This window comes from Leptinotarsa decemlineata, unplaced genomic scaffold, assembly GCF_025532065.1.
Source record: "Leptinotarsa decemlineata unplaced genomic scaffold, Ldec_3_MD MMD2_tig00000035_RagTag_RagTag, whole genome shotgun sequence".
NCBI lineage: Eukaryota > Metazoa > Arthropoda > Insecta > Coleoptera > Chrysomelidae > Leptinotarsa > Leptinotarsa decemlineata.
Genome location: NW_027412540.1, coordinates 21,274,824 through 21,292,802, shown reverse-complemented (window position 1 = coordinate 21,292,802; position 17,979 = coordinate 21,274,824). Strand labels below are relative to the sequence as shown.

Below are 17,979 nucleotides of genomic sequence, written 5' to 3'. Positions count from 1 at the left end.
TTTTGATTATTCATCCATGTTGAAATTGGGAAACGAAAAATTGAACAAACTATATCGATAGTAAATTATTCATAGTGGAATTATAAATAATCACAACAAAGATGTACATGAATTGTTGTCAATTTTTCACCCTAATGAAAATATATGAAGTTTGAAACTATTGCAACTAATCCGACAGATGAAGCTTCAACAAAATAGCTGCTATGAATTTTCCCTGGTGAAAGACCCTATACATACGTTTCGGCGTTCCTTTGAGGAACTGCCTATACCTTATCATCAAATACGTCTAACTCAATTTCCAAAGAATGACTAACCGATGAATAACCATATGCCGCAGTTTGTAAAAAGCAAGGTAGCAATGGAAAATGTCTAATAAATTAAAAGTTTTTGAAAAATTATTCTATTTATTTAATGAATATCCTCAGCACAACTAAAATACAACTAAAGTAGAATCCATATATATTATCTTGTCATCATAGTCAATTCCAGTTTATTTGATCAAGTCAATGTCACTTGCTGCAAGCATCCATTCTCAATATGGTATATAATGACCTCTTCTATAACTTGTTCTCATGGAAGATCTTTCACCGCAATAAAACCCTCTACTCATCCCTCGTGATCCACGGAATGCACCGCGCCCTCTGGGTGGTCTATGCGTCGAAGATATGCCTGGGCGATTCGTCCTTTTTGACATTACTTTTATAGGCCTTTCTCTGAAAATTGACTCATCTAGTGTTAAAGCAGTTTCTGCAGATTCTCTGTCGTCAAATTCAATATACGCGAATCCTTTTGGATGCTGGTCGTATTTGTTGCACGGAATAGTTATCCGTTTAACGGAGCCGCAGATTTGGAAATGTTGTTCCAACTCTTCACTAGTTGCACCGTAATCTACATTACCAATGAATATGCTACGATTATCCACTTCCATTTTTTCTTTCATTGACATGAGGACAGGAGGGGTGCACATTTTGATTCGCTCGCCAACGTCACTCTGTATTTCTTTCAATTTAGCTAATTCTTCTTCCATTTCACGGACTCTAGCTTTCATTGTTTCTATCTCACGATCAGATGCCATATCAATTTCATCCAATGTTGTATCTTCAGAGGAATGACCTTTATCCTGGATATCATTGAATTCATAATCTAGGATCTCATCAGCTAACCAAATATTTTCTTTGTTGGCCATAGTTTGAATTGTAGGTTGTATCTATTCAGTATATCAACGCTCGTACAATCGCCTTCTTCAAAGTCAGGGAATAACTAACTTTCTAAATACTAACAGAATGCTTTTATATTCTTTCTTTTTACCTGTTTCATTATTGCCAACTTATGTTCACCACTTATATACCTCAGGTATATAAAAGATATTTTAGGTAATTTGATCGAGTGAGTACCTAAGTTATTACGTGAGTATCTCATTTGTGATTACGTAGGGTGACAAATAAATTGTCAGATTATTTGAAAAATTTTCAGGGATAAAATTTACCTCAATATTGATTATATTCTTCGTGGTTCGTTGAAAAAGGCACTGAACTAGCAACAAAAACTATTCATTCATTTTTGTCAAGTTTCGAAAATTTTTGAGAAATTATATTGAAATTGAGAAATAAGAAATTGAACAAACTATTGAAACAAAATAATTCGTAGTGGAATTCTTACTAATCACAACACAGATGTACTCGAATTGTTGTCAATATTTCACCCGCATGAAAATGTATGATGTTTGAAACTATTTTAATTTTTGAAAAGTTGTTTACCAACTTATATTTATATTTACCACTCAAGCCTCGGGTGAATGCTTTTACTTAACCTGAAAATAGGAATATATTTTAGATACGTTGTCCTTGACCCCTACGTTTTATCATCTCCATAATACATGACATAAAAAAATTGTAAGGAAAGGTTGTGACAACCTGTCTTACAAGAAATGGGTTTTTCCTACTTGTTTAAAGATTGCTCGCGTTCAGCCTATTCCCAAAAATGGCAAAAAGATATTCCAAATAACTATAGACCAGTCGATTTGCTATCACTGATATCAAAAATCATGAAGAAAACCGTAAACCTCAAATATTTGGAAGGCTTCAACATCTAGAGCGATCGTAAATATGACTTTCGGAGACAAAGATCAAGAGGCGACCTTCTATCGTATGTTACCCATATTTGACCGTGCGTGGCATGAGGGTTTGCTTGTCAACCATATCTTAATGAGGATCTAAAAGTAATTTCGAATTGGGGTGAAAGTAATCAGGTTCAATTCAATGCCGCAAACACCCAGGCATCGGTTTTCTCCAAAAAAATAAATGCCTCCGAACCGGATAAATTAATGTCATGTTAGACAATTCCACTTTCTGCTTAAATGAGTTTGTTGGGGGATTGAAATGGGCACCGATAAGTATTGGCACAATCATGTCGAGAGAACTGCAAAGGCCGCTTCTCGAAAGTTTGGAACACTGTTCCGAAACATAAAACTGTACATTCCTCAGCAACTGCTGATGCTTCATAAAGCTCAGATCAGAACTTCTTTGGATTATTATTCCGCCCCTAAACATACCCTGAAGGTGCTGGATTCCATCCAGGAAAGAGTCATCCGCCTGATTGGAGACGCGAACGTCACTTACAACCTTGATAGTCTGGAATATCGAAGAAAGGTTGCAAATTTGTTCCTCTTCTATACATACTTTCACGGGAAGTGTTCGAGTGACTTGGCGCATTTGATTCCACTAAGAGCGGTACATATCAGAAATACACGACGGACTGTGGCTGTGATTTGTGATTATTGAAATATTTTTGGAAACTGGATGCTGGTTGTTAGCCGAAACTATTGATGCATATGCTAATCTCAAATACTTTAGTTGAACTTGCAACGGTGACTCTCCAAGTTCACTGTTAAGACTTTCAGTATGCGTTGCCCTGTATGCCCCTAGGACTAGTCTTATTGCGGAATTATGAACTGTGTCAACAACTTCCCGGGCTGAAATAGTTGCTGAGACATATATTATAGAGCCGTAATCGATCTTAGACTTCACTAGAATTATATAAAAAAGTAAAAGCTTTTGACTGTCGGAGTACCAATTATGTTTTGAGAGAATTTTTAATAGATTGATACCGCTATGACATGATGATCTGAGATGATTCAAGTGAGCATTCTAGTTCAACTTACTGTCGAAAACCATTCCTAAGTAAAGAACTTGTTCAACTGCTTGGATATTCTGATCACATAGCTTTAATTTTGGGGAAAAGAACCTCTTAAGAAAACATACACTTGATTTTTTCTGGGCACATTCTGAAACTAGTCCATTTCAACCAGTTCTCAAAAAGAGAGCAATAACTCTTGTAGGTTATTTTGTTGTTGTGTAATTAATAATATAACTAACATCCTCAGTATAACTGAAATGTACTGAATAAATGACAACTAATCTGGCAGATGTAGCTTCATAATATGCTATCAGCTATCAATTGTCATAGTTCGGAAATCCCTGTTGGAACTCAAATAACATTCAACAGGTTGGGTGCAGGAACGAAATTGCAAGTGGATAAATTCTTTATTATACTTACTACCTGGTGTGATGATGTCACAATCTACCTGAATAATGCTGAAGAAATAACAAGAAATTGAAAGTTCAAAAATTCATCGAATTCTATTTATTCAATTAACGTCCTGATATAATTTTTGCGAAGATCAAGTCGTAAGGTATAGTTTATGAAATCACCTCCAGCCTAGAATATGATTCTGCGCAGACGGGTCTCATACCATAAAATTGACATGACAAATAAATTGTGGGAGAATAGTTTTTGAAAGATCACTGGGTATAAAATATACGTGAATACAAATCTAATTACTTCAATATTGATTATTGGTTGAAAAAGGCACTAAACTATAAAAAAACTAGTTATTTTGATCATTCAGTCGTGAAATTGGGGAATTAAAAATTGAACAAAATATATTGAAACAAAATTTATTATAGAGAAATTATCACTAATCACAACACATTTAATAAATGTGTCGTAATAAATTTAGTAAATTATTCATAGTGGAATTATAATTAATCACAACAAAGATGTACATGAATTGTTGTCAATTTTTCACCCTAATGAAAATATATGAATTTTGAAACTATTGCAATTTAATAAATGACAACTAATCTGACAGATGAAGCTTCAACAAAATTGCCGCTATCAATTGTCCCTGTTGAAAGACCCTACACATACGTTTTGGCGTTCCTTTGAAGAACTTCCTAGACCTTATCATCAAATACCTTCAACCCAATTTCCAAAAAATGATGAACAACCATATGCCGCAGTTTGTAAAAAGCAAGGTAGCAATGGAAAATGTACAACAAATTGAAAGGTTCCAAAAATTTATTCAATGAACATCCTCAGTATAACTAAAATACAACTTAAGTAGAATCCATACATCTTATCTCGTCATCACATTCAATTCCAGTTTACTTTTACGATTCAAAGTCATTTGCTGCAAGCATCCTTCCTCAATATGGCATATAATGACCTCTTCTATAACTTGTTCTCATCGAAGATCTGTTACCGCAATAAAACCCTCTACTCATCCCTCGTGATCCACGGAATGCACCACGTCCTCTGGGTGGTCTATGCGTCGAAGATATGCCTGGGCGATTCGTCCTTTTTGACATTACTTTTATATGCCTTTCTCTGAAAATTGACTCATCTAGTGTTAAAGCAGTCTCTGCAGATTCTCTGTCGTCAAATTCAATATACGCGAATCCTTTTGGATGCTGGTCGTATTTGTTGCACGGAATAGTTATCCGTCTGACGGAGCCGCAGATTAGAAAATGTTGTTCCAACTCTTCACTTGTTGCACCGTAATCTACATTACCAATGTATATGCTACGATTATCCACTTCCATTTTTTCTTTCATTGACATGAGGACAGGAGGGGTGCACATTTTGATTCGCTCGCCAACGTCACTCTGTATTTGTTTCAATTTAGCTAATTCTTCTTCCATTTCACGGACTCTAGCTTTCATTATGTCTATTTCACGATCGGATGCTATGTCAATTTCATCCAATGTTGTATCTTCAGAGGAGTGAGCTTTCTCCTGGATATCATTGAATTCACAATCTAGGATCTCATCAGCTAACCAAATATTTTCTTTGTTGGCCATAGTTTGAATTGTAGGTTGTATCTATTCAGTATATCAACGCTCGTACAATCGCCTTCTTCAAAGTCAGGGAATAACTAACTTTTTAAATTCTAACAGAATGCTTTTATATTCTTTCTTTTTACCTGTTTCAATATTACCAACTTATGTTCACCACTTATATACCTCAGGTATATAAAAGATATTTTAGGTAATTTGATGGAGTGAGTACCTAAGTTATTACGTGAGTATCTCATTTGTGATTACGTTGAAAGAGGCACTGAACTAGCAACAAAACTAGTCATTCCGACTATTCATTCATTTTTGTCAAGTTTCGAAAATTCTTGGGATATTATATTGAAATTGAGGAATGAAAAATTAAACAAACTATTGAAAAAAAATAATTCATAGTGGAATTTTTACTAATCACAACACAGATGTACTAGGATTGTTGTCAATCAAACGTCATACATGAAAATGTATGACGTTTGAAACTATTTCAATTTTAGAAAGTTTTTTACCTAATTGTTCGTCCTTTTTTTACATAACCTGAAAATAGGAATATATTTTAGATACGTTGTCTTCGACCCCTACATTATTTATCGTTTCATATTGATATAAAACATGATATAAAAAATAGTGAGGCAAGGTTGTGACAACCTGTCTTATAAGAAAGGGGTTTTTCCTTCTTGTTGAAAGAATGCTCTCGTTCAGCCTATTCCCAAAAATGGCAAAATAATATTGCAAATAACTATAGACCAGTTGGTTTGCTATTACTGATATCGAAAACCCTAAATATTTGCAAGGCTTCCACATCTCCAGTTATGCTTCAAATACACTGTGAGAAGTCGTGTGTTTGTATTTTTTATTCCCGTTTTTGGAAAATCAAAATATATATTTTGACTGGATTGAATAATCACCGGTCTTCCTCCTGCAAACATCATCTCCCAAAAGTCTAAACTTGTGCGAGCTAAGGTTTGAAAAGGTCTTATCTTTAAACGTATAATATTTTTGAATAGCGATATAGTTTTCGTACTGACAAAACCAACCCATTATCGTCTCCAAGATTAATGATAAGTATGTTATCTTCAGATAAATTGAATTCCTGCCTTAGGTGCCAAATTAGTGAAACGACCCTAACTAGCTATATCAATCTTTTTTATAATCTATCTAATCCGAGCTAAACCAATTACCAGTAAATTCTCTCACAACTTCTTCAACTTTATTGAAAAATTTCCGAACGTTATACCAAAGCATTATCCAAAGAAATTGCAGTTAATCATTCAAATAGGTTCGAAAGTTATAATACACATCATAAAAATTAGGATTCTCCGTATACCCATGACTCGTCACCATATATGACCTTTTTGAGCAAATCTGGATCGCCGTTGATGTCATGCAACAATTTCTGAACGTTGCTAATCAACGGGTTTTTGGTCAAAATTTAGCAATTTTGGAACGAACTTCGCCGCCACGCTTCAGTCCCAAAATTCCCAAAGAAAAAGCATGAAATGAGCCAATGGATATTGCGACATCTTCACCAACTTCTCTAAAAGTTTTTTTTTACAATCAGCCGCATACACCTGATGGCTACTAGCGGCAGAGTATGTCTATACAAATCACTTGTTAGTAGTTACAATTCCATAATAAGTTTCAAAACAGTTGAAAAGCAAATCATATCTTTCACTTGATGTCCTAGAGCGTTTTTCAAATCATGAGGTATGTTGTAGTTGTTTTTTTTTCTTTTTGGAACATAGGACAATCCGTTACGATATGTTTTACTATGAAGGCATTCCACAAATTTGACACTGTGTTTCCTCTCCTCGAGATATCAGGTATTCATGGGTGAGCCTGGTATGTCCTGAGTCGAGTAACAATCACTTGTTTTCTGCTCGTCAGAGTTCCGTGATCCTACGGTCTTACCGCTGTTTTGATTTCTTTGAGCTTGGTCTGAATATTCTGCCATTATTTTCCAGATAACCCCCATCAAACTTTTTATAAATGGTTCAGTTTATCTTCAGTTCCTGAGTAAGTTAAATTTTGTACACGTGCATGCCTGAGTTTTGACACAAAAATTGTTGAATTGTGGTCTGCAAGCAGCCGAGTATTTCGAGCGACGCGAAATCAATTGCATCGGATTCTCCTGCTCATCGTCACAGACAGCGATGATGTTTTCGACAGATGTTGGTCGATCGCTACTGAACCAGTGGACTCAAATTTATTCACCACATAGTGAATAGCCCTCTTGGTAGGACAACTATGGCGACGGTAAAATGATCAAAGCACGCGGTGAATTGCTCGAACAGAACAACCATTTTCATCACTTGTACGAGTTGCTGAATGCTATATCTGTCTATGGTGATTTGGCAAAACATACTGAATAAATGACAACTGTTCTGACAACTGACAGATGTAGCCACAACAAGATAACCGCTATCAATTGTCAAAGTTCTGAAGTCCCTGTTTGTAGACTCTATACATACGTATAGAAATGTATGAAACGAATGATGCACCCAGAAGCAACCAATTAAAAACCATATGCCGCAGTTTGTATAACACAAGAGAATAACAAAAATGTACTGAAACTTATAACGATTATATGGTACCTCAGATTCTAATCCGGATACCTCCACGCATGTTTCTGAACTAACTCATCAAGATGCCATAATATTGAAGATTACATACAAATTACAATGTAATCCTTTAAATAAAAAGTGGACAAAGTGACCCCAATTTTCGTGTAAAACATGGGGTGACATTACACACTCGAATAACAATCAACAGGTTGGGTGCAGGATCAAAATTGCAAGTGGATAAATTCTACATTACATTTACAAATAATAATGATAAGTGATGAAACTCACCATTCATCCGTAGAAGCTGTGTATATGTAATTTTGGAGAGTCCAAATGTTCATGGAAAACACAGTTACAAATAAAACAGTTGATTGGTGATAGCACTTATCATCACATTCACTCATAGGTTATTTGGACGATTAAACTCCACTTGCTGCTAGCAGCGAATCTCAATAAGGTGAATAATGACCTCTTCTAGAATCCTCTATTCACCCCTGGCGATCCACGGAATGCACCTCAGAGTGGTCTATGTGTTGAAAAAATACCTGGGAGATTCGTCCTTTTTGACATCACTGTTATATGCCTTCCTCTGACTATCTAGCCTAACTAGCTGGGTGACAGGACACCACGTGACAATCTGGTGCACTCTGGTTGCCTGGATGGTCTATCAATACCATAAAATTAATATGAGAAATAAATTGTGGTATACTAGGTATAAATATACCTGAATACGAATCATCCTTATCACCTCAATATTGATTATTCTGCATGGTTTGTTGAAACAAGCACTAAACTATCAACAAAAACTAGTTATTCTGATTATTCATTCACGTTTTCTTCTTGCATCAGATGTAAATTTGTTTGAGACCAGTACCTTTTATTATTTCTATTGAACATACCCAAATTGTTGAATCGGGTTCCATCTGAATAAATAATTTTAAATGAAAAACGTACATCTTCTCTGTATTTAGTAAAAAACCACTTGCAATAAGTCAATCTTCGGTTGTGATCGTTATCGTAAAGATGACAGATAGATAAAGTTTTATTTAACCATGATACCTATAAATACATTTATGGCAAGTCGCAGTACATAAAGACAAACATTGCAATAAAAATAAAATGTTGAACACATAAAAAGAATACACATATATAACACTATAAAATTAGTATTTGAACATAATTATTGGCTGACCAAATAACCATTTGATGCAAAAAATATATATTATGGGTTTTTTAATGAACTTGCTTAGTTCAAATATTCCATTATATTGTAGAAACATTTCTCGATGAGAAACTTTTTGATGACGGCTTTGAATTTGTTAAATTCCAATGATTTCACTGATTTATCGAGAGTATTATATAAATTAAGGTTCAGAGAATTTTTATTGCTAACAGCTAGTCTATGCCGTTAGGGATTCAACATATCTGCAGATCTTGTGTTATACTGATGTATATCGGAGTGTTTTTTGAATTTTTGTATGTATTTATGTATTGTTAACAAAACGATGTATATGTATAATGAAGGCACTGGCATGATACCAAGCTGAACAAAGTGTTGATGACAGTGATCTTTGTATCCTACATTTGCCAAAATGCGAATGTCTTTTTTCTGATATCGAAATACCATTATGGCATTACTTGAGTTGCCCCAAAGAAGAATACCATATGAGAGTATAGAATGAAATAAAGAGAAGTAAGATATTTTCAATACGTTTAGATTGGTAACTAGTTTGAGTTGTCTCAAAACAAATAAAATTTTAGAGAGCTTCCGAAGTACATAATCTACGTGGCTGGACCAGTTTAACCGATCGTCGATGATTATACCAAGAGAAGATACATTTTCTCCTTTCTGATAGAGTAGATTTGAGGAGTCAATTGAGTTCTGTGTTTTACTTTCATTTAATTTGAGTTCATTCTTTGTGAACCAGCTTTTGACTAAGTTTTTGTTCTCGTCAACAGTACGAATCAAATCGATGTGTGACTCATCCGATACCTCAAGAGCGGTGTCATCGGCAAATAAAATACATATTGTTGGTGTAATACTTTGACATAAGTCGTTTATGTACACAATAAATAAAAAAAGGTCCAAGTACTGAACCCTGAGGTACTCTATGTTGAATCGATTTGATGTCGAATTTGATATTATTGAGATCAACACACTGATATCTGTTTTCAAGATAGGAGCTGAGGAGACTCAAACTTAAACCATATTGACTCAGTTTTTCAATGAGTAATGCATGTGAAACGCAATCAAACGCTTTGGTCAATAATTATATTTGTGAAGAATTCTACATACGGACGAATAACGCATATCACAATCAGAAACAATTTGGCGAATTGACGCCGTACAATTCACTTCAACATAGGCCAACACGTCTTCTTTTCTTTATTCATTGATAATGAAGTCATCGGCATTTTCTCCTGTTTCACTTCGCACTAGTTATTCTGATTATTCATTCATGTTGAAATTGGAAAATGAAAAATTGAACAAACTGTATTGAAACAAAATTATTCATAGTGGAATTATCACTGATCACAACACAGATGTACATGAAATTTCGTCAAATCTTCACTCTAATGAAAATATATGAAGTTTGAAATTACGTTAATTTAATAAATGACAACTAATCTGACAGATGAAGCTTCAACAAAATTGCCGCTATCAATTGTCCCTGTTAAAAGACCCTACACATACGTTTTGGCGTTCCTTTGAAGAACTTCCCAGACCTTATCATCAAATACCTTTAACCCAATTTCCAAAGAATGATGTACAACCATATACCGCAGTTTGTAAAAGGCAAGGTAGCAATGGAAAATGTACAACAAATTGAAAGGTTCCAAAAATTTATTCAATGAACATCCTCAGTATAACTAAAATACAATTTAAGTAGAATCCATATATCTTATCTCGTCATCACATTCAATTCCAGTTTACTTTTACGATTCAAAGTCATTTGCTGCAAGCATCCTTCCTCAATATGGCATATAATGACCTCTTCTATAACTTGTTCTCATCGAAGATCTGTTACCGCAATAAAACCCTCTACTCATCCCTCGTGATCCACGGAATGCACCACGTCCTCTGGGTGGTCTATGCGTCGAAGATATGCCTGGGCGATTCGTCCTTTTTGACATTACTTTTATATGCCTTTCTCTGAAAATTGACTCATCTAGTGTTAAAGCAGTCTCTGCAGACTCTCTGTCGTCAAATTCAATATACGCGAATCCTTTTGGATGCTGGTCGTATTTGTTGCACGGAATAGTTATCCGTCTGACGGAGCCGCAGATTAGAAAATGTTGTTCCAACTCTTCACTAGTTGCACCGTAATCTACATTACCAATGTATATGCTACGATTATCCACTTCCATTTTTTCTTTCATTGACATGAGGACAGGAGGGGTGCACATTTTGATTCGCTCGCCAACGTCACTCTGTATTTGTTTCAATTTAGCTAATTCTTCTTCCATTTCACGGACTCTAGCTTTCATTATATCTGTCTCACGATCGGATGCTATGTCAATTTCATCCAATGTTGTATCTTCAGAGGAGTGAGCTTTCTCCTGGATATCATTGAATTCATAATCTAGGATCTCATCAGCTAACCAAATATTTTCTTTGTTGGCCATAGTTTGAATTGTAGGTTGTATCTCTTCAGTATATCAACGCTCGTACACAATCGCCTTCTTCAAAGTCAGGAAATAACTAACTTTCTAAATTCTAACAGAATGCTTTTATATTCTTTCTTTTTACCTGTTTCATTATTGCCAACTTATGTTCACCACTTATCTATCTCAGGTATATAAAAGATATTTTAGGTAATTTGATCGAGTGAGTACCTAAGTAATTACGTGAGTACTTCTTTTGTGATTACGTTGGGTGACAAATAAATTGTGGGAGATTATTTGAAAAATTATTAGGTATAAAATATACCTCAATATTGATTATATTCTGCGTGGTTCGTTGAAAGAGGCAAGTTTCGAAAATTCTTGGGATATTATATTGAAATTGAGAAATGAAAAATTGAACAAACTATTGAAACAAAATATTTCATAGTGGAACTTTTACTAATCACAACACAGATGGATTTGAATTGTTGTCAATCGTCATACATTTTCATGTATGACGTTTGAAACTATTTTAATTTTTGGAAGGTTTTTTACCTAATTATTCGTCCTTTTTTCACATAACCTGAAAATAGGAATATATTCAAGATACGTTGTCTTCGACCCCTACATTATATATCGTTTCATATTGATATAATACATGATATAAAAAATAGTGAGATCAGGTTGTGACAACCTGTCTTACAAGAAAGGGGTATTTCCTTCTTGTTGGTAGATTGCTCTCGTTCAGCATATTCCCAAAAAGGGTAAAATAATATTCCAAATAACTATAGACCAGTGGGTTTGCTATTACTGATATCAAAAACCCTAAATATTTGGAAGGCTTCCACATCTTAAGCGATTATCAATATGGCTATCCAATCCGAGCTAAACCAATTACCAGTAAATTCTCTCACAACTTCTTCAACTTCATTGAAAACTTTCCGAACGTTATACCAAAGCATTATCCAAAGAAATTGCAATTAATCATTCAAATAGGTTCGAAAGTTATATTACACATTCATAAAAATTGGGATTTTCCATATACCCATGACTTGTCACCATATATGACCTTTTTAAGCAAATCTGGATCGCCGTTGATGTCATTCAACAATTTCTGAACGATGCTAATCAATTTTTAGTCAAAATTTAGCAATTTTGAAACGAACTTTGCCGCCACGCTTCATCCCCAAATCATATTTTTCACTTGATGTCCTAGAGCGTTTTTCAAATCATGAGGTATGTTGTAGTTGTTTTTTTTTCTTTTTGGAACATAGGACAATTCGTTACGATATGTTTTATTATGAAGGCATTTCACAAATTTGACACTGTGTTTCCTCTCCTCGAGATATCAGGTATTCATGGGTGAGCCTGGTATGTCCTGAGTCGAGTAACAATCACTTGTTTTCTGCTCGTCAGAGTTCCGTGATCCTACGGTCTTACCGCTGTTTTGATTCCTTTGAGCTTGGTCTGTATATTTTGCCCTTTTTTTTCCAGATAACCCCCATCAAACTTTTTATAAATGGTTCAGTTTATCTTCAGTTCCTAAGTAAGTTAAATTTCGTACACGTGCATGCCTGAGTTATGACACAAAAATTGTTGAATTGTGGTCTGCAAGCAGCCGAGTATTTCGAGCGTCGCGAAATCAATTGCATCGGATTCTCCTGCTCATCGTCACAGACAGCGATGATGTTTTCGACAGATGTTGGTCGATCGCTACTGAACCAGTGGACTCAAATTTATTCACCACATAGTGAATAGCCCTCTTGGTAGGACAACTATGGCGACGGTAAAATGATCAAAGCACGCGGTGAATTGCCCAAACAGAACAACCATTTTATCACTTGTACGAGTTGCTGAATGCTATTTCTGTCTACGGTGATTTGGCAAAACATACTGAATAAATGACAACTGTTCTGACAACTGACAGATGTAGCTACAACAAGATAACCGCTATCAATTGTCAAAGTTCTGAAGTCCCTGTTGCTAGACTCTATACATACGTATAGAAACGTATGAAACGAATGATGCACCCAGAAGCAACCAATTAAAAACCATATGCCGCAGTTTGTAAAGCACAAGAGAACGATAAAAATGTACTGAAACATATAACATTTATATGGTACCTCAGATTCTAATCCGAATACCTCCACGCATGTTTCTGAACTAACTCATCGAGATGCCATAATATTGAAGAAAGATAAATGAAAGTTTTCAAAAATTAATTGAAATCTATTCATTTAATTAACATCCTCAGTATAACTGAATAACACAAGTGTTTTGAACGACATTAGTTTTTAAATTTTGTGGACAAAATAAGTCGTATTTTTATGGGGTTTCAATGCTCTCTCTATCTGAAGGATGAGAAATTGAAAAAAACTAAAATTACAATGTAACCCTTTAAATAAAAGGTGGAGAAAGTGACCCCAATTTTCGTGTGAAACAGGGGGTGACATTACCCACTCGAATAACATTCAACAGGTTGGGAGCAGGAACAGAATTGCAAGTGGATGATAAATTCTATATTACATTTACAAATAATAATGATAAGTGATGAAACTCACCACTTATCCGTAGAAGCTGTGTATATGTAATTTTGGAGAGTCCAAATGTTCATGGAAAACACAGTTACAAATGAAACAGTTAATTGGTGGTAGCACTTATCTGGAACGCCCTACAAACTATAGACTATCTCGTTGTCATTAAGGAGGTATGTATCATTGACTGCAGCTGCTCCAACGACCTTTCAGCTACGACTATGGAGGCACGAAACTGTTATTTCAAAACTAGACAAAGCTACCCCAGTTGACGAAATATTGAAGAAATAAAAATAAATTGAAAATTTTCAAAAATTCATTGAATTCTATTCATCTGATTAACATTCTCAGTATAACTGAAACACAACAAAACTTGAATCCATATATCATATCTAGTTATCACATTCACTCATAGGTTATTTGGACAATTAAACTTCACTTGCTGCTAGCAGCGATTCTCAATATGGTGAATAATGACCTCTTCTAGAACTTGTTCTTATCGAAGATCTGTTTCCGCAATTGAATCCTCTGTTCACCCCTCGCGATCCACGGAATGCACCTCAGGGTGGTCTATGTGTTGAAGAAATACCTGGGAGATTCGTCCTTTTTGACATCACTGTTATCCGCCTTCCTCTGACTAACTAGCTGGGTGACAGGACACCATGTGACAACTTGGTGCACTTTGGTTGCCTGGGTGGTCTATCTACTCTGTCTGGTGAGCTGAGAGGCAACCTGGCTGGTGTGATGATGTCACAATCTGCCTGAATAATACTGAAAAAATAACAAGAAATTGAAAGTTTTTAAAAATTCATCGAATTATGTTCATTCAATTAACGTCCTGATAAAATTTTCGTAAAGATCAAATCGTAAGGTATAGCTATGAAGCTATATCCACCCACCAAGCCTCAGGTAGAAACTGAACACTGATGTGATGAAAATTACAAAAATCATATAATGATGAACATTTTCCAGCCTAGTACATGATTCTGCGCCGATGTATCTCATTCAATACCATAAAATTGATATGAGAATTAAATTGTGGTATACTAGGTATAAATATGCCTGAATACGAATCATTCTAATCACCTCAATATTGATTATTCTGCATGGTTCGTTGAAACAGGCCCTAAACTATCAACAAAAACTAGTTATTCTCATTATTATTCATTCATGTTTTCTTCTTGCATCAGATGTAAATTTGTTTGAGGCCAGTACCTTTTATTATTCCTATTGAACATACCCAAATTGGTTTCATCTGAATATATAATTCTAAATGAAAAACGTACATCTTTTCTGTATTTAGTCAAAAACCACTTGCAATAAGTCGATCTTCGGTTGTGATCGTTATCGTAAAAATGTTGGTGTAGTCGGTACTTGAATGATCAATAATTATATTTGTGAAGAATTTTACAAATGGACGAATAACGCATATTACAATCAGAAACAATTTGGCGAGTTGATGCCGTACAATTCATTCCAACATAGGCCAACACGCCTTCTTTTCTTTCTTCATTGATGATGAAGTCATCGGCATTTTCTTCTGTTTCACTTCGCACTAGTTATTCTGATTATTCATTCATGTTGAAATCGGAAAATGAAAAATTGAATAAACTGTATTGAAACAAAATTATTCATAATGGAATTATCACTGATCACAACACAGATGTACATGAAATTTCGTCAAATCTTCACTCTAATGAAAATATATGAAGTTTGAAATTACGTTAATTTAATAAATGACAACTAATCTGACAGATGAAGCTTCAACAAGATAGCCGCTATCGATTGTCTCTGTTGAAAGACCCCATATTTGGTGGAGGTACTTAACCAGGTATTCCCCTGTATTATAATCTGCCGCGCTTCAGTAAATCCCGAAGTCCCCTTATATGACAGATGAAGCTTCAAAAAGACACCTGCTATGAATTGTCCCTGTTGAAAGACCCTATACATACGTTTTGGCGTCCCTTTGAGGAACTACCCAGACTTTATGGGTTCAAATATGATTAACCCAATATCCAAAGAATGATGAACTCACAAAGAAGCGATGAAAAACCATATACCCCAGTTAGTAAAAAGCAAGGTAGCAATGGAAAATGTTCAAAAATTCATCGAATTATATTTATTTAATGAATATCATCAGCATAACTAAAGTAGAATCCATATATCTTATCTCGTTATCACATTCACTTCCAGTTTATTTGAACGACTCATTGTCACTTGCTGCAAGCATTCATTCTCAATATGGTACATAATGACCTCTTCTATAACTTGTTCTCATCGACGATCTGTTTCCGCAATAAAACCCCCTACCCATCCCTCGTGATCCACGAAATGCACCGCGCCCTCTGGGTGGTCTATGCGTCGAAGATATGCCTGGGCGATTCGTCCTTTTTGACATTACTTTTAAAGGCCTTTCTCTGAAAGTTGACTCATCCAGTGTTAAAGCAGTCTCTGCAGATTCTCTGTCGTCAAATTCAATATACGCGAATCCTTTTGGATGCTGATCGTATTTGTTACACGGAATTGTTATCCGTTTGATGGAGCCGCAGATTTGGAAATGTTGTTTCAACTCATCACTAGTTGCACCGTAATCTACATTACCAATGTATATGCTACGATTATCCACTTCCATTTTTTCTTTCATTGACATGAGGACAGGAGGGGTGCACATTTTGATTCGCTCGTCAACGTCACTCTGTATTTGTTTCAATTTAGCTAATTCTTCTTCCATTTCACGGACTCTAGCTTTCATTGTTTCTATCTCACGATCAGATGCCATATCAATTTCATCCAATGTTGTATCTTTAGAGGAATGACCTTTCTCCTGGATATCATTGAATTCATAATCTAGGATCTCATCAGCTAACCAAATATTTTCTTTGTTGGCCATAGTTTGAATTGTAGGTCGCATCTATTCAGTATATCAACACTCGCACAATCGCCTTCTTCAAAGTCAGGGAATAACTAACTTTCTAAATTCTAACAGAATGCTTTTATATTCTTTCTTTTTACCTGTTTCATTATTGCCAACTTATATTCACCACTGATATACCTCAGGTATATAAAAGATATTTTAGGTAATTTGATCGAGTGAGTACCTAAGTAATTACATGAGTACTTCATTTGTGATTATGTAGGGTGACAAATAAATTGTGGGAGATTATTTGAAAAATTATTGGGTGTAAAATATACATCAATATTGATTATATTCTGCGTGGTTCGTTGAAAGAGGCACTGAATTAGCAACAAAACTAGTCATTCCGACTATTCATTCATTTTTGTCAAGTTTCGAAAATTCTTGGGATATTATATTGAAATTGAGGAATGAAAAATTAAACAAACTATTGAAAAAAAATAATTCATAGTGGAATTTTTACTAATCACAACACAGATGTACTAGGATTGTTGTCAATCAAACGTCATACATGAAAATGTATGACGTTTGAAACTATTTCAATTTTAGAAAGTTTTTTACCTAATTGTTCGTCCTTTTTTTACATAACCTGAAAATAGGAATATATTTTAGATACGTTGTCTTCGACCCCTACATTATTTATCGTTTCATATTGATATAAAACATGATATAAAAAATAGTGAGGCAAGGTTGTGCAAGGCTTCCACATCTCCAGTTATGCTTCAAATACACTGTGAGAAGTCGTGTGTTTGTATTTTTTATTCCCGTTTTTGGAAAATCAAAATATATATTTTGACTGGATTGAATAATCACCGGTCTTCCTCCTGCAAACATCATCTCCCAAAAGTCTAAACTTGTGCGAGCTAAGGTTTGACAAGGTCTTATCTTTAAACGTATAATATTTTTGAATAGCGATATAGTTTTCGTACTGACAAAACCAACCCATTATCGTCTCCAAGATTAATGATAAGTATGTTATCTTCAGATAAATTGAATTCCTGCCTTAGGTGCCAAATTAGTGAAACGACCCTAACTAGCTATATCAATCTTTTTTATAATCTATCTAATCCGAGCTAAACCAATTACCAGTAAATTCTCTCACAACTTCTTCAACTTTATTGAAAAATTTCCGAACGTTATACCAAAGCATTATCCAAAGAAATTGCAGTTAATCATTCAAATAGGTTCGAAAGTTATAATACACATCATAAAAATTAGGATTCTCCGTATAC

At 34.9% G+C, this 17,979-nt stretch overlaps 1 protein-coding gene and 3 pseudogenes across 1 annotated transcript; all 4 read right to left on the bottom strand.

Moving 5' to 3' along the window:
- Positions 1-532: 532 nt before the first annotated feature.
- Positions 533-1,446, bottom strand: LOC141481151 (polyadenylate-binding protein 2 pseudogene; annotated as a pseudogene).
- Positions 1,447-4,459: 3,013 nt separating this feature from the next.
- On the bottom strand, positions 4,460-5,192 carry LOC141481150 (polyadenylate-binding protein 2 pseudogene; annotated as a pseudogene).
- Positions 5,193-10,632: 5,440 nt separating this feature from the next.
- On the bottom strand, positions 10,633-11,320 carry LOC141481125 (polyadenylate-binding protein 2 pseudogene; annotated as a pseudogene).
- Positions 11,321-16,069: 4,749 nt separating this feature from the next.
- Positions 16,070-16,723, bottom strand: LOC141481124 (polyadenylate-binding protein 2-B-like). Its single transcript, XM_074172240.1, has one exon. The coding sequence runs from the start codon at positions 16,721-16,723 to the stop codon at positions 16,070-16,072; it is 654 nt and encodes a 217-aa protein (XP_074028341.1).
- Between the last annotated feature and the right edge of the window lie 1,256 nt (positions 16,724-17,979).